Raw genomic sequence first — 23,343 nt, 5'->3', positions numbered from 1 at the left:
GGAGAGGGAGGGCCCCAGAGGTAGAGGAAGAGGGAGAAAGGGAGAAATTCGAGAAACAAGCCACTCGGGGAGAACCAGACAAACCGGGTCCGAGCAGGGCGGAGCCGGGTCTGGGGCCCCCGGAGTGGAGGGCGGGCTCTCGGCGGGAGGGGAGCTGCAGAGGCCTCGGCTGCCGGGCACCCGAGTAGAAGAGTGGGGAGCTCGAGACCCCGTGCGCGCTCGGGCGTCACTTGGATGCGCGGGACCCGGCTCCCCAGGACCCTAAACACCTCGGGGAGTCCAGCCCAGAGGGCAGAGCTCCGCTCTTGGCTCCGCCCCAGGCCTGATCACTCAAGATTCAGAGGCGTACCTACGAGGGGGTTGTGTAGGGGGAGGTGGGGACTCTGAGATGACGAGCGAGAAGTGGGGTGCGCGGGAGGGTGAATCCACCGCGACGGGCGTTCTTGGGGCTGGGTGGTTAGAGAGACAGCAGGCCCCGGCCCGCCTTAGACCACTCCCCCCAAATAACACCGCCCACCCGTGGGCCCGCCCGCCACTGGCTCCGCCCACCGGGCCCGCCCCTCCCGTCCGCAGCCCCCACCCCCCGCCCGGCTCCCTCAACACAAACTTTCCGTCCCGCTCGCTCCCTCCTCCGCGCCCAGCACCTCCCGCTCCGGCCCGGCTCATTCCGTACATTCCGGCCATCCCCCTGCCCACGACCCCCCTTCCCGGCCCCCCTTACTACTCCCTCGGGCCCGGCGGAGCGGCCCGGCGGAGCGCCCCCCGGAGCTCGGAGCAGGTAAGCCCGGGGAATGCAACTCGGAGGCCTCGCGCGCAGAGGTGACTGCTCGGGTGGCTTCTGGATGGCGGGGACCCGGGACACTCTGGGGTCTCTGAGCTATTGTCCAGCCTGCGCCCGAGCCCAGGACCTGGGTGCCGGGAACTTTGGAGGGAAGGGGGGAGACGCTCTCCGGGAAGCCCCGCCCACCCCACCCCACCGACCCCCCCCTCCGCGACCCGGAGGCTGGGAAGCCCGGAGTGTCCCCGGTGCCCGGGCCTGGCCCCGCCGTGTGCCGGGGTGTACTCCTGGAGCCGCGGGTTTGGAGGGCCTGCCGCCGGGACTCGTATCCGGGGTGCCCTTTGGACTCCGAGAGCCCGCGGGCCGCGGCTCCACTCAGGCCTTGGCCAGGGCGCGCCGGTGTGCGCGCTGCTCGCGGCTACGCTGGGACCCGGCCCGGGTGTCTGGAAGCCACGGTGTGAGCCCAGAGCGTGTGCGCACCCAAGGGCGGGGGGGGGGGGGACGCCTGTCCCCACCAGTTCGGCCGACCGCGTCAGGGCGAGTCCCAGCTCCTTGCTCTAGGAGCCTTGCTCTGGACGCGGCTGGATTTGGGGCCTTCCCCGCACTTCTCCGGAGAACTTGTTATGGCAATTGTGGGCGGCTGGTCTTCCCTTCCCACTCGGGTCCTCTCCATTGTCTGTCACGTCTTTATTCTTGCCTGGGAAGGGAGGCCGGAGCGCTAGTGTAGGGCTGTTTTCTAGCTCCCACAGGCCCTCGGGCAGTGTCACTGAAGCCCCTGCTCTACCCGCCCCCCCTCAACAGGGGCCCTGATTGAGGGCTTAGATTCTTAAAGAGCACGGGGAACGAAGGAAGCCTGGGGCCGGGCTTCTCAGGGCCTGTGTCCCCTTGTATCTCGAGCTCTCCAGGTAGGGGCAGAACCAAGTCAGGCCTGGACTTGTAGCCCAGCCCGGAGGATGGCGGTGGGGGCTGAACACAACTTTGAGGGGCTGATGTCCATGGTGGCTCCGTGTTTTCGAACTCTCGTAGCCTGGATCTGTACACACAGGGTTCCGCCTCAGTGCTGGGGTCTGGTACACCCCTACACACACAACCAGCTACGGGATGCTGCCGCCTGGAGTCAGGAGGGAAAGCACATAGAAGTTGAAGGCAAGAGGAGACTGTGCCTCTGCCCTTCCTAGTCCCCCGACCTCCTTCTCCACACCTGACACTTGTTAAAGCAATTGAGGGCGTCTGGTCTTCCCCTCCCACTCTGGTCTTCCCCTCCCACTCTGGTCTTCCCTGTTGTCTGACAATGCTTTTTAGTCCTTCGGGGAAAGGGTGAGGGTCTACTCACCCCTTGGGCAAAGAGTGGACACGAGACTGAATACCCCCTCCTCAGGGAGGGGCTGGAAGCCAGGCCTACCCCACCTCCAGGGAGGGAACTGTAATTAATGCTAATTAGCACTTTGGGGAACAGAATGGTCAGTGGTTGGCAGGAAATCTTTGCGTGTGCGCGCACACACGCAGGTGTGTGTCTACCTAGCCTTTCATCCACCATCACTGAATTCTTTTACGCCCTAACTCGTTCTGCTGTTGGGAGAAAGAAAGGCACTTAAAAGCCAATAGCTCAGCAGAGGGCAGGAGACAGGTCTCTGGCTTGCCAGCTGTGTTGATGGTTCCTAGGGTTCCTGATCCCTCATCTCCTCAGAGGCTTGTCCCCCTGTCTGCCTTCGGTCTCTGCCCATCATAGAAGCTGAACCTGGAGGGGTCTGGAGAGATGGGTGGGTAGCCCCGGGTATTGCAAGGAGGGGGGAGCAGGGTCTGAGGAAGGGCACATAGCTCAGTATGGTGGCCTGAAACAGATCTGAAGGAGCAGGGGAGGCTGTATGGAGTGGGGGATACTTGCCCTTGTAAGTGGGGTTCAGAGGTCATTGATTGGTTACCTTCAGACTTAGCCCTAGAGCCCTTCAGGGCCTCCTAGGGCCCCCTAGAAGCTTGTGCTGAAACAGAAGTCACCAGTCCTGTCCTGAGTGGATGCAGAGGGAGCTGACAAGCCAAGGACTGTGAAGGGCTGGCTGTCACAGTGTTCTGGGGTCCCCAGGAGGTTCCAGCCTTTCCCCACGGATCTCAGGAGCTGTGGCAGCCTCAGGACCCCAGCCTGAGCCTGTCTGGTTAGAGCTGGGGGGATCAGCAGGCCACTGGTGTCCTGTGTTCCCTGTCGCTGGGAGCAGGCACTGCCTGCTCCAGATCCTCTGAAGGCTAGGGCCAGAGAATCCAGACCCAGGTCCCCAGAGTCTCAGCCCTTGGGGTTTCCTAGAGTGCCGATTGTTTCCTGGACTCCCTGCCAGGCCTGAAAAGACAGGAAGTGATAGAGGAAGGAAATGGGAAAGCAGCTGTGTGTGACTGGATTTGAGGATATTTGAGGACCGTGAGGGGTCATCTGTGTGGGACACACTGTGGGACACTCTGTGACCATGAGAGAGAAAAGCCACTTATGGCGGGTGATGTGTGTGAGAGCCACGTCCCCCATCATTAGGTGTGAGAGCCACGTCCCCCATCACTAGGTCATGAGGGAAACTGAGACCTTGGGCTGTCTTTTTTTTTTTTTTTTTTTTTTTTTGGTTCTTTTTTTTCCGGAGCTGGGGACCAAACCCAGGGCCTTGCGCTTCCTAGGTAAGCGCTCTACCACTGAGCTAAATCCCCAGCCCCTTGGGCTGTCTTTAGAGATGGCTCTGAGGGTGAGAGTGCTTGTAGACAAGCCAAGAGTCGAATGTCCAAAGCCCACATGGAAAGAGAGCCTGGTAAGAATCCAGTGTGTAAGTTGGGTGGGGGATGGAAATGCCTACGTCTGTGTGTGTGTGTGTGTGTGTGTGTGTGTGTGTGTGTGTGTGTGAGAGAGAGAGAGAGAGAGAGAGAGAGAGAGAGAGAGAGAAGCCGCTGGGATGGCATTCGGAGTCAGGTAGTTGTGGAGAGAATTTGTGTGTCTGTGGGCACACCAGCTGTGTGAGGGACTGTGGTGCTAAGATTCCACCTGAGGGGCCTTTCCATGTGATCTGTCATGCCATGGTGTGGCCACTTCTGTTGTCGGTTGTGAAATGATGTGTGAGGTGGCTTTGGGTTTGTCTGTGTGACTGTTCATGACACTGCACGTGAGTACGACAGGACCCGCCACTGCCACGGATGCGTTTGAGGGCGCAGCGTGTGCCAAGGAGCTGAATGCAATGTACTCACAGTCTATATCCTGGGAGAGCCAGACCAGTGTGTGGCTCCCTGTGCCGGAAACTTGGGTGTGACTGAGACCAACTCCGTGGGTGGTCACTGTCTCAGCTTGTGTGGGTGACATCCTCAGGGCTCTGCCACACAGGGTGTGGGGGCCTGTGACCCCAATGCATGTGCCATCTACCTGGAAAAGATACTGTCAAACCGGGTGTGGTGTCCAGTACCTTCGGAAGCAGAGGCAGGCCGGATTTCTGTGTTCAAGAGGCCAGCCTGGTCTACAGAGGGAGTTCTAGGGCAGCCAAGGCTACACAGAGAGAGACTGAAAAAATACAAAAAAGGATACTGTGAAAGAGAAGGCATGTGCCCAGTTTCACTCAACTCTAAAATGAGCCTGGCTCTCAGGAGACTGAGACACAGGTTCAAGGCTACAAGGCTAGCCAGGGCCATACAATGAGACTCAACCTCTGAGAGAGAGAGAGAGAGAGAGAGAGAGAGAGAGAGAGAGAGAGAGAGAGAGAGAGGAGAAGGAGACTGACTAGCATGGTAGATGTTGCAATATGCATGCATTTCTGTTTTTACCACTCTATGATTTTATTTTTTGCTCACATCTGCAATTCCTAACACACGGGAGGCTGAGGTGTGGGGACGGTGAGTTCAAGGCCAGTGAGAGCTACAAAGTGAGACTTTATATCAAAGCACAATAAGAAAAAAACGGTAGCCAAAATGACAAACTTATGTTACAACACACATAACCCTAGTTCGACTTTTTCTTTCACGTTGTGAACCCCAACACTTGGGAATACCACAAGCTCCAGGGTAGCCTGGGTTTCGGGAGTGAAGACCCTCTTTCTAAAAAGGGTGTGATGGGGTCAGCGAGAGGGCTCAGCGGGACAACCTGAGTTTGCCCTCCAGGACCTATGTGGTGGAAGGAGAGGACGTCTACCAGTTGCCCTCTGACCTCCACACGTGCACAGAGGCTGTAATATATACACAGATTTAAAAAAAACAGGAGGCTACACGCCCTACTATGGCTGCTGCCTCCTGTGGGAGAGGAAGGGGAAGGTAAGGTGCTTATACAGGACACTGCTGGCAGCCCAGTGGATGATCTGGGGCAGGTAGCCAGACATATGTACTGAACTTTGTGGGACCCCAGTTCCCAGGCTGTCGGTCAGCCTGTCCCTGCTGGATCTCAGGTTCCCTCTACCCGGAGACCCTGGAGAGGGTTTGGGAGGCATTTTGGGACCGGTCAGCTCTGTCTGTAGGAGGCCTGGGGGCTCTGAGGAGGGGGCCGTTCCTGGCTGGGACTCCTAGAAGTGGGGGAGAGGGATGGGAACCAGGGCTCTCAAAATTGGAAGCACATTAGTAAGCTGGAGCAGGGAGGCCCCGCCTTCTCCAGTGGGTCTGGAAATTACTCCCTCCTGTGGAGAAAGGGAGAGGGTCCTCCCACCCCAGCACGGCAGGGTGTGGCTACTTGGCAGGTCCCTTCTGGGTCCTTAGACTGGAGGCATAAAACATCTCTACCCCCTCCCCTAGCCCATTCTGGTCCTAACCAGAGCTTGGCCACTTGTAGGGTGGGAGCCTCTGGCAGCTGGAGAACAGCTGGCTGCTGTGGGGGTGGGGTGGAGGGAAGAAAGGCTAGGGGGTGGGGAGGCCCATCGCGCCCTTCCCAGCATTAACGTCCTCTCCGCGCAGCCTGCGGCGGTGTAGCGCTTCGGGACCCACTGATTAGCCCACTTTGGGTTATGGCTCCAGTAAGCGGAGCATTTCGGACCGGGATCTCTGGAGGGCAGGTAGCTGTGGCCGCAGGGCCCGACTCTGCCTCTGTACCCCTGGGAAACAGCGAAGTGCCACCTGACAGCGTGCCTCATCTCTGCTGTGCTCCCACCAGGACACAAGCTCTCGGGGAGCCTTCACCTAAATTTGGCTTTCCGTCTTCGGAGGGAGCCACTGGACTGGTGGTCTGGAGGAACAGGGCCTGACAGCCGCCCAACTCTGGCCTTCACGCAGAGCTGTCGGGCCAGTTCTGCCCGCAGATCTGGCCCCGGGGCTGGGAGTGGGCAGCCAGGGCCCCTTATCTCCCTGGGCCTCCTGGCCCCCTTCCTCGTCACTGACCCCCAGGCTGAGGGTCTGGGACAAGGGAGGAGGCAGGTGTGGCTTGTCTGCAGGCTAAGGATGAGGAGAAAAACTAAAGCCACGCAGAAAACTCCAGCTGGGGGGTGGGGGAAGAAGAGGGTCTGTAGGAGGAGCTGAGCTAGGCCCCACCCACCCCTGCCGCCTTTCTCCTCCGTCTCCTGGGTCAGTCTTTGCTCCACTGTACTTTCCAGCCCCCGACTTCCTCCTGCGGTGTCCCTACGGGTCTCACCTCTTTGCCTCTTCACCTGGGTGCCCTGGGCCCATCCCTGGGTCTTACTTAGCTCAGTGTGGACGGGTTACTCCCCTCCCTCCTCCCGCCCCAGATGGGAGTCCCTTAGTCCGTCTGCCTGTCTGTGAGAGCAGGCTGTCTGGCACTTGCTGGTTTCTGTCTACTCTCTGTACAGTTAGTTCACTCTTCTTGATTGGCTCGTGCTAGGTGACACTTCTGGGACCCTCCACTCTTTTCCACCTACCTGAACCCACCTGTCCCTCCATTCCTTGGCCCTCTGTTCCTCGAAGAACACACCTCCAGGTAGAGGTTGTCTCTGGGGACTGGCTCGCCCAAGTGTCAGCCACTTGAGGCTCAGCCTCCGGTCTCCCATGTGATCCCAGGGTTTGGGGGTGAGCACCCACACTTCGCCACTGACTTCACCCACGATAGCAACCCAGGGAGGGCAGCTACGATCACCCCTGTAGTCTCTCTCCTACGCTTCCAGAAGGATGACTACTTGGAGTAATGTTGGCAGAGGAGACCCCTGACCACAGCGTTTTCTGAGTAGCCAAGAGCCTTGCAGGCATGTATGTGCTGCTGTGTAAGGCTGGAGGGGGTTACGATTTAGGTCATTTGTGTGGACACTCTGCCCTCCAGAGTCATGTCAGACCTGTCTGGATGGCAGGTACCCAGGAGCCATGTAGGGTGTGTATATTAGGGTCCTTACTCCTTGACATCTCCCACACCCCCCAACCCCCGCCTTTTCCCCTCTTCAGCTATCCAAGATCCCAGCCAGGGGCTGCCCCATCCCCCAGTCTGTCCCAGCTCCCAGGCTGTCTGTTCGCCATATTTGGCCACATGCTCCCTCGGGGGCGGGGCGGGACTGACATCACCCAGGAGGGGGGCATGGCCTGGATGAGGGGAAGCAGCCAGAGTCTTGAGGAGGCCAGAAAGTTTCTTCAGGTTACTAGGGCTCCCCATGCACCAAGTCCAGCTGTTCCATTGGAGGCTAAAGCCCTGGGCCAAAGGTTCCTATCTCTGGGTGGGTCCTCTGACCCTTCTAGCTGGTCCGACAGCTCCATCAGCATCAGACTGACCTCTGAGGAGGTTAAGGACTTCAACTGCTCCTCCAGTGTCCCCTTTCCCCAACTAGCACAGCACCTTTTGCAAGCGGAGGAGAGGGGTTACAGACTTAGACAGTTCATGTGGTGGTGAGGGACAGACACCGGGTAGGGGAGTCAAACCCTTGCTGGCCACTGGCCACTGACAGAGACTTCTGTGTATCTTGGAAGCCTCCAGAAAGGCGGGTCTTGTGCGGTGGCGTAGGGCCTTAGAAGGTGTTACAGCCACTTGAGCTGAGGGGGCATCGTGGCCTGGACCTCCTTTTCCTATTTAGGTGGTGGGTTTCGATGCCTCTTTTTCTTGTCTACAGGGTCAGGGAGTGAGTAGCAAGGGCCTCTCTTCTCCCCACAAACACTGGCCCCCATCTTTGCTAACAGCCAGTAACTCTGCTCAAACAGTAGCTCTATCAATTTGCTGCATCCCCTTGGGGACATTGTTTAACTTCTCTGTTCCTTGGTTTTTCTCATGTACAAAGTAGCATTGATACTAAATAGCACTTATGAGTCACTGTATAAAATCCCCAAAGCCTGCCTGGTGTATGGAGGTGCCCCTGTTGGAAACATTAAGTCTAAACCTGATGTCTAGTGCTCTCTGTAATTTCATTCATTCATATGAACATCCTGATATGCTACCACCTGGGAGGCTGAGGCAGGTGGATGACAAGCTTGAGTAATATAGCAAGACTGTGTCCAGCACTCGCTCTGTAGACCTCAAATCCAGAGATCTGCCTGCCTCTGCCTCCTGAATGCGGGATTAGTGTCTGCTGTGGCAGACACTGCATTCTCGCTGCCCCAGAGCAAAGCTCTTTAAGGTCTAGAGGCCCCAAGAACTCCGACTTCAGGTTCTGGGGTTGCTGGAGTTCCAGACTGTGTTCATGGGGGGATAGAGAGGGTGCCCCCCAATTCCCAGAGCCTTGACCCATCTGCCATGTGGGCCAGGAAAGAGCTGTGTGTGGGTGGTTTATGGGCTGCTGTGGGGCTGAGGAGGCATGGGAACAGGAAGTGAATGGAGGCCGGACAGGTGAAGCCAGGTTGCTGACTGCACCTCCTACTTATCCTGTGCTGTCTGGGTCCTGGCTACTCCCAGGCCATCGCCTGGCCCATGCTAAGGTCCTCTGTGGGGGCAGGTGAGAATGGTCTCATCTCACAGCAGGACAGCACTAATGCTGGTAGGAGCAGGTAGTGAGGGCCCTGGCTGGAGCCCCCACCCCCCTACAGACATACCAGTCCTTGCCTGGTACTCCTCTTCTGAGACTGCCTGGGGAGCCTCAACTTTCTGGCTATGAGTAAGCATCCTCCATGTCTGCCTGTGTAGAAACTGGCCTGGGGGTGGGGGTGGGGACAGGCCTTACATAGCCCAGGCTGGACCCTCACATAGCCCAGGCTAGACTCAGCTGAGAGTGACCTTGAACTCCTGCCACAGCCTTCCAAGAGTGCTGAAGTTACAAGCTTCTGCCTCCCTGCCCAGTGTTTCAGAAGGTTTTTGTTTTTGAGTGAGTCTAGACTGAACTTAGAACTTTGCCGTCAGTCAGCCTCCCAAAGCTGGGTTACAGGCAAAGACCATGCCTGGCTCAAACTAGCAATCCTCCTGCCTCGGGCTCCCACTTGTGCAGCACTGTTGTGTACTGTGGTGGTTGGTGATCAAGAGGACCTCTTCCCTTTAACCCTTTTTATTTTGATTTCATGTGAATGTGTTCTTTGCCTGCATGTATGTCCGTGAGAGGGCGTCAGGGGCCCTGGAACTGGAGTCACAGTTGTGAGCCACCACATCGGTGCTGAGAATTGAACCTGGGTCCTCTGGAAGAGCAGCCACGGTTCTTAACCTCTGAGGTTTCTCCCCAGCCTTTTACGGTTTTATTCCAATTATTTAGTCCTGTGTGCGTGTCTGTGCCTGCTTGTGGAGGTCAGAGGACACCTTCCAGCAGTTGTTCTTGCCTGCCACGGTGTGGCTCCTGGGTGGGAGAGGGGCAAGAATGGCACAGACATCATGGAGCCCAGGCTGGCCCCAGATGAGCTGTGTAGTGGAGGAGGCTGGATTCCTACCTTAGCCTTCCAAGTGCTGGGCTTACAGGGGTACACCACCACACCCCGCTATTATTACTGTTTCAGTGTTCCCAGCCTAGCTTTTTAAAACCTCACGACTCAACAAGACCCTTTTTAAGTTTTAAAATAGATTTTGCGTTTTTAATTTTGTGTATGTGTGGCACGTAGGGCCAGAGATGTCAGAGTCCCTGGAATTGGAGGGACAGGCGGGTGTTAGCTGAACAGGAGTGCTGGGAACAGGGCGGGGTGTGTGTGTGGAGGGGAGATCTTCCACTCTTCCCCTTCTCTCCCGCCCTCGCCTTCGATAGACCATTCTGACTTTTTATAGGATCCGTGCACAGAGAGGTAAACTAACTCCTGCAAGGTCACACAAATCTGAAGAGGCTTAACTTCAGCCTCCAACCTGGAGCACCTACCCATAGTGTGGGGAGCACTGAGTGTGGCCACTGGGGTGGGTGGGGAAAGCCTGCCCCTAACCCTTGGCCTCTGTTTGTCTAGGCTCAGGCCATCCAGGGGGCTCAGGCCCAGAGCCCAGAGCAACCAGCACAATAGCGTCCAACAGCTGGACCGCCAACAACAGCCCCGGGGAGGCCCGGGAAGATGGGTCCGAGGGCCTGGATAAAGGGCTGGACAACGATGCCGAGGGAGTGTGGAGCCCAGACATCGAGCAGAGCTTTCAGGAGGCCCTGGCCATCTACCCGCCTTGTGGCCGGCGCAAGATCATCCTGTCGGATGAGGGCAAGATGTACGGTAAGTGCGATTGGCAGAGGTGGGCGGGGCCCCGCCCGCTGGCTCCACCCCTGGCTCCACCCCCTGCTTTCTGTCCCTTGCCAGACCGGTTGGTTGGGGGAGCCCTGGCGGCTTGCCCGGCGGGCGAGTCCGGGCCGGCAGGCTTGGGCTGCGTGTGTCTGGGGCCTCCTCCAACTGCACCTCGCAAACAGGCCTGCCACAGCCCACACGCGCCCCGCCTCTCCCTAGCCCTGCCGGCTGAAGGTTTCGGGGTGACTCAGGGGGGGCAGGAAAACTGGGTCAGTCCAGTGAGCCTCCTCCGTCAGGAGCCTGTGGCCTAGTGAGGCAGCCCCAGACTCCAGCTCCCAAAACCCAGGACTGAGGGTTCTACAGGGAGATGGGAGGCCCACTGTCAGGACAGGCTAGTCCTTGATGCTTGAAAAACTCCACTCTTGGGACATGAAGATATTCCGGGGTGCTCCACCGGGTGGGGCCTCCTGCCCACACTGCACTCTCACCAACGGCAGGGCAGCCCCACGGGGTATTTTTAGACCAAGGGGTTGGCGGGCAGGGCAGGGAGGAGTGGTGGGGCCTGTTCTGTCATCGCAGAGGAATTTGGGGAATGTGGCAGTTCTGGGGAGGCCAAGAGGTTGGGGGGCTGAGCGCACACCCTGGATGCTGACATACACCCTGTGGTATGTCTAGGCGGCCCCCACATTGCATAGCCTACTCCCCAGGATGGTCTCTGGTGCTATGCAGAGTCCCTAACCCCAGACTCAGAGTCTATTTGGGCAACACTGAATGGGGTCCCTGGCACATGGACTGAGTGTTACACCTTGACCCAAGCTGTCAGTATAAGAGACATCTCAGAGGTTTCCTGTCTTCCTTCACCAGAGAAGAGACAGAGCATATTCCGGGTTCCCCCATGACCGGGATGAAACCAGACAGAAGAGCTCACAGCTAGGGAATATGGGCTGAGACCTACCCAAACCGTTCCCAGCATCCGACCCTTGCTGGGAGGAGTGCCTTGCTGCCCAGGAAGCCTGTCAAGGCTTCTACTGTAGGCCGTGCCCTCCCCTAAGTCCTGGAGACCTTGTTAGGGGAGCCCTGAGTGAAAAGTAGGCGTGCCTAGCCCCTGGTTCTAAGCACTACCTCAGTTCTCACTGGCTCTGTCTCCCTGACTAGGTCGAAATGAGCTGATTGCCCGATACATCAAGCTGAGGACTGGAAAAACCAGGACGAGAAAACAGGTAGAGAGATGGCCCTGGTCCCCTGTCATATCACCAATGGGTGTCTTGGGTATTGGAAGCACAGTTTAGCCCCCAGGGCCTGCTCACCAGATGGGGTTCGCATAGTTGGGTGGGATAGGAAAACAGCTCTGGTCCTGCTTGGGGTTGGCCAGGAGAAATGGCAGAACCTCCTTCGGAAGGTGCGAGAGTTAACCAGGGAGGGACCACGCCAAGGTGGGGGTTCGGCAGGTCATGCAGGGTAGCAACAGTACCCCACTTGTGTCAGCCCACACCCACCAGAGAGCTGCCAAGTGACCACAGGGACGCTCAGGGCCAGCTCTTAGTGTCCATCCTATGGACTTAGGGTTTCCATTGCTGTGGTCAAGACCCGTGACCAAAAAAACACCTTGGGAAGGACAGGGTCTGTCTCGCCTTTTATGCCCAGATAACAGTCCACCACTGAGGGTAGCTTCCTGCTCCTTCATACAGTACCCCAGACTTTCCCAGGGATGGCACTGTCAGAGAAGGCTGGGCTCTGCTCTTCTGCAATCATTAAGGCAATGCACCCATAGGCCTCTCCATAGTCCAGACTGCTGGGGGCCATTTTCTCAAACCAGGTTCCGTCTTCCCAAATAACTGGCTTGTGTCAAGTTGACAGAACTAAGAAACTGGGAAAGGGGAGTTCAGTGACCCCCCACCCACCCACCCAAAATTGCGTCACTGAGCTAGGCTGGGGTCGGGGGAGTCAAGATTGGCCCCTACACCTAACAGAATGAGCTAGGAGAAAGAGAGGGAGACCAAGGAGTGGAGGTAGTTGGGGGTGGGGGCGGGGCCCTGCAGCTGTCAGGGCAGTGAATCTGGGAGGCCAGCCAGGAGGCAGAGGCAACCTTCACAGTGGGGGGATAGAGGGCAGCTCTTGGGAAGTCCGGCAGTTATGGGTGACCAGGTTGGGGGCCGTTAGATGAATTAGATCTGGGATACCTAGGAGGATGTGAAGTCAAGCCCTAGCCCTTCAAACTCCTACTCCCCCAGAGTGCTGGGTATACATAGACAATCCCCACCTGTCCCTAACCTAATCCTTAAGTGGGTTCTTGGCTCCCTGCCTCGAGTGGACATTTAGCGATGCCTGCCCTGGGCCTCGAATGAGGTCCTATGGCAAACTCAGAGATTCTTCTTGGGTCTTCAGAGCAGCAGGGGTGGCCTGAGTGGCCTGACCGCAAGCTCCAGCCGGTCTCCTGCACACATGCCTGTAATCCCAACACTCGGGAGGCTAAGAAGAAGCATCCCTCAAGTCTGAGGTTCCAGAGTAAGGCTCCATCTCAGTCCCGCCAGCCCCCAGACAACACAGACCCTGAGGTTCCCATAGCCTGTGCTACCGGGGGCGAAGTTTGCTTCCTAGCCTTGGCTCTTTGCAGCTGTGAATTAAGAGATACATGGACAGGGCTGGAGAGATGGCTCAGAGGTTAAGAGCCCCGACTGCTCTTCCAGAGGTCCTGAGTTCAAATCCCAGCAACCACATGGTGGCTCAGGACCGTCTGTAATCGGTCCGTTACCCTATTCTGCTGTGTCTGAAAACAGCTACAGTGTACTCATATAAGAGATACTTGGGGGGGCTGGAGAGATGGCTCAGCAATTAAGAGCACCCGACTGCTCTTTCAGAGGTCATGAGTTCAATTCCCAGCAACCACATGGTGGCTCACAACCATCTGTAAAGAGATCCGATGCCCTCTTCTGGTGTATCTGAAGACAGCTACAGTGTACTTATATATATAATAAATAAATCTTTAAAAAAAAATAAGAGATACTTGGACACCTAAACCAAGCTAGACACAAGCTAGAGTGTATCTGCTGCCCTTTCTACCACACCCATATTCTTGGGAACCCAGCTAGCCCTGGGAACAGCTGACCTTCTGTAAGTTCAGACTCTGAATCAAACCAAGCTGACCAAAGGTTGGGCATGTGTCTCTTTCTGACCCCACTTGCATCTACCCCTGGTTCGGTTCTCCACACAGGGCAGCCCAGCCATCTGGGGACTGGTGCCCATATCTCTGTCACATGTAGCAGTGGGACTCCCTGATTGAACTATGTAGCCCAGGCTAGCCTGCCTCTGCCTCCCAAGTGTTGGGGTCTAAGGTGTTACCATACCTGGCACAATGACTTCCTATTAGCCAGATGGGCAAAAAGTTGGGAGTAAGCCCCTGCCTATGACTTCTAGCTGTTAGAGCTGGCCCTGAGGAGGTGGTCCCAAGCGCTAAGAGCCAGAAGGAATCCTGGGAGAATAGCTTGGTGATGAAGCCAATGGTGCCCAGGGTCACACGGCCTGGGTTTGAATGGCAGCTCTGACCTGGCTGTGTGACCCCCAGATACACAGCTGAACCTCTCCCGGCTTTGATTAGGTCATCTGTAAGTTAGAGGTTGCTGCAGAGACAAATGAGTTGGGCGTATAGAGCCTGGGGAACGCCAGCACCTGTGTTTGGCGGCCGTCAGGTTTGTCCTGGCAAGCATAAGCATCTGCTGGGATTCTAGGGACCTGCAAGAGGAGCACCCAGTTAGGGGGACCTGACTGGGGTTCCAAAGAACAGTTTAAGGGAATAAACTATCGAAGAAAGCCCACAGCCGCTGCTGCTATTGACCACGCACGGCACAGCCATGATGGCTTGTGGTTTGCCCCTGAATCTTGCCAATGGCTGTCTTACTGCCTGGGATTAGCTCAGCTTTGGTCTTTTGAGAAGTAGGTTTCTGGGAAAGAAGATCTCCAAATGAAAGTACCTACTGTGTGCATAACTCTGTCTGTGGAAAGGCTTGGAGAAGCTGAAGGAGAAACAGGGGAGGGACACATAGGACAGTGCAAAAGATCTTTGCTAGAAGCTGTGGCAAGCCTTTAATCCCAGCGCTGGGGAGTCAGAGGCAGGAGGATCTCTGAGTTCAAGGGCAGCCAGGACTACAGAGTGAGACCCTGTCACAAACTAAATAACAAAACAAAACAAAAAAGCAAGCACTGTGGCTTCAGGAAACATCTAATGCCAGGAGGAATGACAGAGCCACGTCTAGCCTGTGTGGTGGCCACAGGGGTGAGGACTCCCGTGAGGGGGTGACCCACTTCCTCTGGGTCAGGTAGAACCCTTGCTGAGCATAGAGCTTGACCTATGGTGGGCCGAGGTTCTGTTCCGTGAACAACCTACACCATAGTGCATGGCGGCCCTTGAGACCACTGTGGGCTAACAACTAAAGACCAAGAAAGAAGAGAATTGACAATACCAAGAGGCATGTGCCCACGGAGACACTGAGTTCTCCCATCAGACTGTGGTCCGCCAGAGATGAGGGCTGGGGTCCCCCTTCCACCCTGGCCGTCCGGCTGTGCCTCCTCACCCTCTGTGTTTTCCTTTGTGGCGGGGTTTGGGGCACCTCCTAGGTGTCCAGCCACATACAGGTTCTAGCTCGGAAGAAGGTTCGGGAATACCAGGTTGGCATTAAGGTATGTTGGGTGCCTAGCAGGGCCTCTGGCCCCTTCCTGGACCTCGCCTGTTCTGCACGCTGTAGGCCTCTGCCTCCATGGGCTCTCCAGCCTGCCATAGCTTTATCTGGCTTGAGCTCTGTTCTTCCTCTCTCTCCTGTCCTTTGCTCCTTTTTGCTCCTTTCTCTCTTTTCCCACAGGTCTGTAGTCACTTGCAGGTTCTAGCCAGAAGGAAATCTCGGGAGATTCAGTCCAAACTGAAGGTATGGGCCCCTGGCTCTTGGCCTAGCCCTGCCCAGCATCCTTCTGGGTCCAGACCAGGGCTGAGGAACTGAGAGGGTCTGAGACACACAAGTGCCAGCAGTAAGTTCAAAAGCTCCCAGGTGCCCGGTATGGTGGCACCTTAACCCCAGCATTCAGGCAGAAGCAGGCAGATCTGAGTTTTAGGACAGTCAGGGTTACACAGTGATACTTGTCTCAAAAAAACAAACAAACCCCAAAGTAGTCAAGCATTTGAGGCCACAGCCACTGGGGACTGGACAAGCTGGTGGCCAGTGTCTGAGGACTGCAAAAGCCTGCCTCTCTCCTGTGTTCCCCTGTTCTTTTCTCCTGACTGTTGCTTGCTAACTGCCTTGGGGACTTGAGGGAGGTAATGAAGGGTGTTGGCTGGCAGCTCAGTGGGGAGGTAGGGATGGGGGGGGTGACAGTTACCAGGCTGAGAACTTCAGTCTGGGGTTCACGATCTGCCCCCTGTTTTCCCAGCCTCTGAGTCTCCCAAGCCTGTGGGGCTCACTTCTAGGACGGGACACACACACCCATGGCCCTTTTTCTTCATCTTGCCAGGGAGCCCCCTGACTAGCAGGCACTCCCTCTCTGGGTGGGGAGAGCCCCCAGCCCTCAGCAGCCTCTTGGCTTCCTTAGGAACTGATGGCCAGAGCACAAGGTGGGGGTGGGTTACCACAAAAGCATATCCCCTCCCCGCACAGAGCCCTCACGCGCGCGCGCGCGTGTGTGTGTGTGTGTGTGTATGTGTGTGTGTGTGTGTGTCTATCTTCTAATTCCCTGTCCTTTTCTCTTTCACAGGCTATGAACCTGGTAAGTAACCCAGCACCTCTGGGAGGGGCCTGAGAGCACCGGGTGACAGGGGCAGTGTGGGGTAGCACAGGGGTGAAGTGCACAGCAGACAAGCTTCTCACAGTGCAGCTTAGCATAGCAACCAAACCGAAGCCACTAAACTGTGACCTGTGAGAGAAGTCTGCTTTCACAGAAGAAGCCACAGGTAATTGTGAGCGGTCCGGGAGCAGCTCGCAGTGTCCGTGGGGGGGGGGGGAGGTGTCCTCTGCTGTTGTATTCGAAGGACTCAGGCACCCAGCCTTTCAGTATAGGAGGGGGATCCCAGAACCAGTTTGTAAGGGACTACCAGGCCGGGACATAGAATAAACTGGTCAAACGGTTATTTCATACTGTGGGCTGTGCCCAGAGGAGACAAGACACCAGGAGACAGGGGGCCAAAGAGGGTGGACACACAAAAGCTAGAATTCCTACCTGATGTGACCACTGTCCCCAGGACCAGGTCTCCAAGGACAAAGCTCTTCAGAGCATGGCATCTATGTCGTCTGCCCAAATCGTCTCTGCCAGCGTCCTACAGAACAAGTTCAGCCCACCCTCCCCTCTGCCCCAGGCTGTCTTCTCCACCTCAAGGGTATGGCTGGGCTGGGCTGGGCTGGGCTGGGCTGGACCTGGCTAAGCATTTCTGGGTACTGAGGCCCTAGCTTTGTCCACAGTTCTGGAGCAGCCCCCCTCTGCTAGGACAACAGCCTGGACCGTCTCAGGAGTGAGTATTGCCTACTTGAGCAACTGCAGTCAGTCTCTGGTCACCACCAGGTAGTGAACCAAACTCAAGGTTCTCGGTTCTGAGACCACACGACTCCCACACCGTGAATAGCTTTTCTGGGGATGGAAGGGGGCAGTGTAGCCCCAGGGCTGTGGGATGCTGCCAGGGAATGATCAGACTTAACACACAATGGTGGTGGGCTAGTTTGTGAGCTCAGGGGAAGTGGTGGGGGTGACTGGGGCAGGTGGGGTCCTGAGGATGTATAACCTGCTTTTTACTGTTTACAGCATCAAGCCCTTTGCACAGCCTGCCTACCCCATCCAGCCTCCCCTGCCGCCAACACTCAATAGTAAGTTAGTGCCATCATTGCCATGTAGCCCCTGACACCTCCGGTGTCTGCCCTTCTGTTTGGGGACCTGTGTATTTGTGCCAGGGTGGGTGGCAGCTAGAGGGGTCTGAGAGGTTTCTATTCCGGGTAGAAAAAGTGATGCCAAAATCTTGCCAGAATTCTCATCTAGGGGACACCAGTTTTGTTTTCTGTGTAAACACATATAATGGAGGCACACAGAAAAACATCCCACGGCTACTACCGAGATTACCTCCTTGGTGTACTGGACATCCTCAAGGATGCAGGAAGGCATCTTTCACACACATGTCCGCCCGGTGTCCCTGGGTGTGGCTTGGGGAGAGTCATCTACCTAAGGGTTTCAGACTGAGACCCAGGCTGCCTCCTTGGCTCCCTAGCACACACGTTCTGGGTTTTTCAGACCAACCCTGCTGTCCACACGCACACGTGGGCAGATGAGTTAGCGCTTACCCTTTTAGGTTATGAGTCCCTGGCCCCGCTGCCCCCAGCCGCTGCCACTGCTGCCTCCGTGCCTGCCTGGCAGGACCGCACCATCGCCTCCTCCCGGCTACGCCTCCTGGAGTATTCTGCCTTCATGGAGGTGCAAAGGGACCCCGACACGGTAATGTGGGGATGGTGGGGAGACTGGCCCGTGACCCAGCATCCAGCTCAGGGTCCTAGCGGCGGGGTCCTCGGGCCTGCAGGCTGATCGCTGCAGGCTGACCCCAGTTCGGCCCTCCCCACAGTACAGCAAACACCTGTTTGTACACATCGGCCAGACAAACCCTGCCTTCTCAGACCCACCCCTGGAGGCAGTGGATGTTCGCCAGATCTACGACAAGTTCCCCGAGAAGAAAGGGGGGCTGAAGGAGCTCTACGAGAAAGGGCCCCCCAATGCCTTCTTCCTTGTCAAGTTCTGGGTGAGGCCCCTTCTTCCTTATTTTTTAAAGATTTATTATATATATAAAGATTTATTATATATAAGTACACTCTAGCTGTCTTCAGACACACCACAAGAGGGCATCAGATCCCATTACTGATGGTCGTGAGTCACCATGTGGTTGCTGGGATTTGAACTCAGGACCTCTGGAAGAGCAGTCAATGCTCTTAACCACTAAGCATTCTCCAGCCAGAGGCCTCTAACCCAAGCTTACCCAGTTCCCTGCCCATTCCTCACCACTAGTGGGCCCCTGGGCAGGAGGAACCTGCAGGCCTCTGGGTAGGTGGGATGGAGGTGTGGAGGTGAGGGAAGCAGGTGACAGTCAGGCCTCTGCCACACGTGATTCTTTTCTCCCCTAGGCTGACCTCAACAGCACAATCCAGGAAGGCCCTGGGGCCTTCTACGGGGTCAGCTCACAGTACAGCTCGGCGGACAGCATGACCATCAGTGTCTCCACCAAGGTGTGTTCCTTCGGCAAGCAGGTGGTAGAGAAAGTAGAGGTGAGTAGAGGCCTGAGGGGATGAACGGCAGTCAGTCAGGTCCACAAACGCCCGGTCACACTCCTTCCTGGCCCCACTCTGCAGACAGAGTATGCCCGCCTGGAGAACGGCCGCTTTGTGTACCGCATCCACCGCTCACCCATGTGCGAGTACATGATCAACTTCATCCACAAGCTGAAGCACCTGCCCGAGAAGTACATGATGAACAGCGTGCTGGAGAACTTCACCATCCTGCAGGTGCGAGGCTGGCGGGTGGCTCTGTGGGGACCGGGCTAGCCTGGAGTCGTCCAGTCTGTCCAGCCAGCGCAGTTACTAAATCCTGTTCCCTTCTTCCCTGCCCCCGTAGGTGGTCACGAGTCGGGACTCGCAGGAGACCCTGCTGGTCATTGCTTTTGTCTTTGAAGTGTCCACCAGTGAGCATGGGGCACAGCATCACGTCTACAAGCTTGTGAAAGACTAGCATGCCCACAGGATGCAAGTCGGACCTCCTCCGAACACCTGCCTGCCTGGTCTCCCTGGGTGTGGGTTGGGGGGACCTACCCACCCATGGGTTTCTTCAGGCTGGGACCTGGGCTGCCTCCCTGGCCCCAGCACACACACTCCCTGCCACTGTTCTGCGCTTTACTGGAGAGAAGAGGGCTCCACGGTGGGGTGGCTTGCCTGGGCACTGAGCCATAGATGACCTGGCCTCAGGTGATATCAGAATTGTACTATGGAGGACACCTTGGGGGCTTAGTGTGTTGTCCCTGGCCACTAGAGGAGTGTGATGGGCAGGAGAGAGGGTAGCATTAAGACTAGGAAGAGACAGCTTGCAAGGAGGCCCTGGTACAAGGTGTCAAATTGGGGGATAGGTTGAGAAGGGCCTACACTTCTTCGGACCTTCTGGGTACCAGCCCCTTAACACAGCAAGTCTGGGTCTCCTGAAAGTGCCAAGATGGAGGCCCCCAGAAGCAGACAGAGCTGGAGGCTGGGTTCAGCTACCTCCCCAGCAGAGCTGGGTGCTGGCAGGGAAGGGGCGTGCTGTGGAATGGTACAGCTGGGCTGGAGCCTAGACAGGGTTCTACTTCCTGTTCTCCCAGTGTGCTAGCCACTAGGCACCCCTCCCTCCATGTCCTGCAGACAGGTGGCAGGGAACAGGAGGCTGCCTCTGCCTTCTCTACATCCAGGTCCCAAGGTCGCCTGGGTATTTATGAGTTTCAAATGAAGTACTGTGCCCCTCCTCATCCAGCCCGAGCTCCCTGAAGGTCTTCACCATTGCATACTGCTCAGGCCACCCCTAAACCCCACCTAGGTTTTATATCATGTATTATATATATTTTTGTGTATTTTTAAAATCCAGCTGTGACGGGCTATATCGTAAATGGCTCTAAGGCAGGGGCCACTCAAGGCCTGGCTCCTGCTTAAAAAAAAAAAAAAAATTAAAAAAAAAAAAGCTGTTTCTGGGTCAGGACAGTTGTGCCACATGCAACCTTGTACTCTGTCTAGTAAAAAATAGGTATGACATCGGACACTAGTACCCGTCACCAGACATGCGTGCCCAGCACCTGTGGCCCAGGCTCACCTTAATGCTTTCCTAAGAGATAGCAAAGTCGGGAGGGAACCCCTGGAGGCAGTGGCTACCTAGTGGTGGGCAGATGACCGGGCTGGGCCACCTATAGAAAGAAGGTCCTTAGACAGTTGGCTTCTAACACCCATGCCTCCTGCCTTTACAAGGCGATTTGAATGAACCTTACATGTTAAACTGTCCCACCTGCTAAAACCACAGGATTCAGGTCCTGCTTTTAGAGCTACAGGTTTGTGGCCCATCTCAAGTCCCTTTAGCTTTGAGGGGGACTGCCCAAGATGGGTGTTACCTGGAGTCTGCAGTAACAGAACTCTTATGCCCACTGCACAAATGGCTAAGTGCTTGAGGGCATTAATTAATGAGCAGTCCCAAGACCCGGGAACAGCTCAGAGAGAAAAACCACACTGGAATTAGCTTGGGAACCTCACCTTCTAGAAAAGGTTCTAAATCCTACCACAGCTTTGTTCATTGGGTTGCATTTACGGGTAGAGTCCAGATGAACTGTCACACCACTTAAACAGACCCCCCCCCCCCATCGGCCTGTGCGCCTCCTTGGCACACCAAACCCAGCCCTAATCACAGCAGACCACAGGGAGAAGGCAGCAACAAGGTTTATTGGAGCGTCCTAATACAGACGCTGGGGCTTGCCCATGGTGCTCTTGATGTACAGAGCCCGGACGTTCTGCCAGTTTTTCTTGAGTAAGGACACCAAGAAGTTGACAGCCAGGTGGATGTTGTAGACTAGCTCGTCATCGGTCATCTTCACGTGGCCGACGGCAACGGCCAGACACAGCACCTACACAGAGAGAAAAGGCCACCAGGCTGAGCATGTGTGTACGTGCAGGCCTGTCCCTCTTCCCCCAGTGACCAGGCTTAAAATCCAGGTGAAGCCCAGGGCCACCCTGAGACACCATGCCAGAGGAACCTGGACCCACTACTCCCAGGACCCCGCTGTGGATGCCCCCAGCCCAGACTGACCTTCTTCATCTGGAACTTGATTGTGGATTTCACCTCATCCACTTTGGCCACCATGTTTTCATTGTGTGTCAGCAGGGAGGGGAACTTGCCCGCCTTGTTTAGGCCTGGGCCCAGGATACGTGGGATTTGCTTGATCAGAGACTCGGAGGCCAAAAAGGCATCATACTTCTTGGCTAGGAGAGGTCATGGGAATACTTAGGACCAGGCCAGAAAAGTGTCCTAAACAACGCTCAGACTCATGACCACTGAATAACTCAAGTCCTTACATAACTCTTAGACCAGGATGACCCACAATCCCTGGTCTACGGCGTACACTGAAGGGCTGTGATGGCCCCCACCCCTTGGTTTCCCAGCAGTCATGTTAGATTTACTGTAAGTCAGCATTTAACGTGTCTCAATATATGTGCCAGAGACAAGGCTCAGCAGTCAGAGCCCTGCTCTTCCAGACCTCTCAAGTTCAATTAATTCCCAGCACCCACATGGTGGCTCTCAACCATCTGTAATGGGATCTGGTGCCCTCTTCTGGTGTGTCTGAGGACAGATGACAGCCTGCTCATATACATAAATAAAATCTTAAGGGTAAAAAAGCACCTCAAAATCTGTCAAAGATGGGCCAAGCCCAGCTATTTGAGAAGCCCCCAACAGGCCTGGGAAAACTTAAGGACACACCTGAGGATACAGAGAGGGGGTTACCTTCAACCCCTGTCAGTTGGAGCCAAGCTGACTCCCCGAATACTTTTTTTCGGAGCTGGGGACCAAACCCAGTGCCTTGCGCCCGAATACTTTTAAAGAAACAGATGGAGCTATTTCCTTCTGTGTGTAAAAGCAGGTACGACTACTGCCCAGCTCACCACAGGTAAAAGAAGCCTTCCAGTGCCTGACTACTAAATATCCCACCTATCATGGTCGATAGGGGCTACCACCCAGGGTCACAGGCCCTTGTGAGCCCTCTGTGGGTTAAAACACCAAACACCTCAGCTGCACACACCTGAGGCTTCCATCACACTGGCCTGAGGGGGCATTTTCTTTATTGCAAACTGATGTGAAGCACACTGATTGGTGCCACTCCTGGGCAGGTGGTCTCGGGTCAGGTAAGGCAAGCCAGCCAGCAAGTGGAGAACCGCCCTCGAGTCAGCCCCTGTGAGCCCCAGCTCATTTCAAGCTCCCCCAACACATCAGTCCAGCTACACCTACCCAGCTTTTTGACCAACTTCTTGTTCTTGTTAAGCTTCTTGAGCGCCTCGATGTCCATGTGGGGGATATCCACGGCCTTGGCTTCATCACAGTGCTGCTGGTCCCCCAGGACGCACACGGAGAACTTGGGGCGAGGGGTGGACTTAAGCCTGCGTTCAGGGGGTGGGGAAGAGACACAACAGGTCATGCCTGATGCTGGAGTCGCCCAACAGGCTGAAGGCATCTGAGGTAGCAGCAAGCCCCGAGCCTTACCCGGAGGTCTGTGCGACACTAGCCTGGCTTCTCAGGCTAGCCGGCGGGCTCGGCCGAGGCCTCCCCACGCCTCCCCTCTTGTTTTAAGACCCAGGGTGGGGGTCCGTCCAGAGAGCCTGCCCGTAGCAGGACTCCTGAACTACCCTGGCACGTCAGTGTCCCCGTGCCCGCCTCGGGCTCGGCCAGAGCGACAACGGGGAGGCCACACCGGGACACTGAGGGCTGGGTGGGGTCAGAGCGGTGCCAACCTGACGGTGCCCGAGAAGCGTTTGTCCTTCTGAGGGTCGTAGTTCTTCAGGCTGATCTGCAGCTCCACCGTCTCCAGAAACCTAAGCGAAAGGGGAGCTGTGAACCGGGGGATGCTCGCCGTGCCCGGGGTTGCTCGCCCTGGCCCAGGATTGCTCGTCCCGCCCGGGGAGGCCCGCGCTTACTTGCGGCGCTTACGCTGGTTCCCGTGCAGGACTTCCCGCACCGCCTCGTAGAGGGTGTCGCGTGAAACTTTGCTGCTGTTGGGGAGAAGCAAGGGTGCTCAGGGTCGGCCCTACTGGACCCCGGGCCGGATGACAGGCCCACAGCATGCCGGGAAAAGGCTCGCGACACGGGTAGCCGCCGGGAGAGCCTCCGAAGCGGGCCGCAGGGAGTCCGCGGGACAGCCGGGTGCACGGATGGCGGCGGATAGTACCCCGAATAACTACCTACCTCATGGCTGCGGCTGCGGGAACCGGAAAAGAAGGCAGAAGGTTTCGCGCAGGCGCTCAAATAGAGCTCGTGCTCTCGCGAGAATGGCTCGTTCCGCCGGCTCCGCGCTTAGCCAAAGCGGAGAAGCGCTGCTGTGTGAG

The 23,343-nt window shown here is 56.5% G+C and overlaps 2 protein-coding genes across 4 annotated transcripts; one reads left to right on the top strand and one right to left on the bottom strand.

Annotated features, from left to right (window-relative positions):
- The first annotated feature begins 589 nt into the window (after positions 1 to 589).
- Tead3 (TEA domain transcription factor 3) lies at positions 590 to 19,981 on the top strand. The gene is given in 13 exon segments (NM_001098216.1): positions 590 to 778; positions 9,983 to 10,234; positions 11,399 to 11,463; positions 14,855 to 14,917; positions 15,980 to 15,991; positions 16,464 to 16,598; positions 16,681 to 16,730; positions 17,018 to 17,079; positions 17,556 to 17,698; positions 17,823 to 17,996; positions 18,376 to 18,516; positions 18,601 to 18,753; positions 18,863 to 19,981. Coding segments are annotated over 12 exon segments (1,314 nt in total). The 5' UTR covers positions 590 to 778; positions 9,983 to 10,032; the 3' UTR covers positions 18,977 to 19,981.
- Positions 19,982 to 20,675: 694 nt separating this feature from the next.
- Rpl10a (ribosomal protein L10A) lies at positions 20,676 to 23,234 on the bottom strand. 3 transcript variants are annotated; one of them, NM_031065.1, is given in 6 exon segments: positions 20,676 to 20,876; positions 21,059 to 21,231; positions 22,253 to 22,401; positions 22,753 to 22,833; positions 22,936 to 23,010; positions 23,204 to 23,234. In NM_031065.1, coding segments are annotated over 6 exon segments (654 nt in total). In that variant the 5' UTR covers positions 23,209 to 23,234; the 3' UTR covers positions 20,676 to 20,705.
- Positions 23,235 to 23,343: the final 109 nt, after the last annotated feature.

The sequence above is a fragment of the Rattus norvegicus genome, chromosome 20, assembly GCF_036323735.1.
Source record: "Rattus norvegicus strain BN/NHsdMcwi chromosome 20, GRCr8, whole genome shotgun sequence".
NCBI classification, from domain to species: Eukaryota; Metazoa; Chordata; class Mammalia; order Rodentia; family Muridae; genus Rattus; species Rattus norvegicus.
The sequence above is the reverse complement of the archived record's forward strand: the minus strand, read 5'-3'. Positions and strand labels throughout refer to the sequence as shown.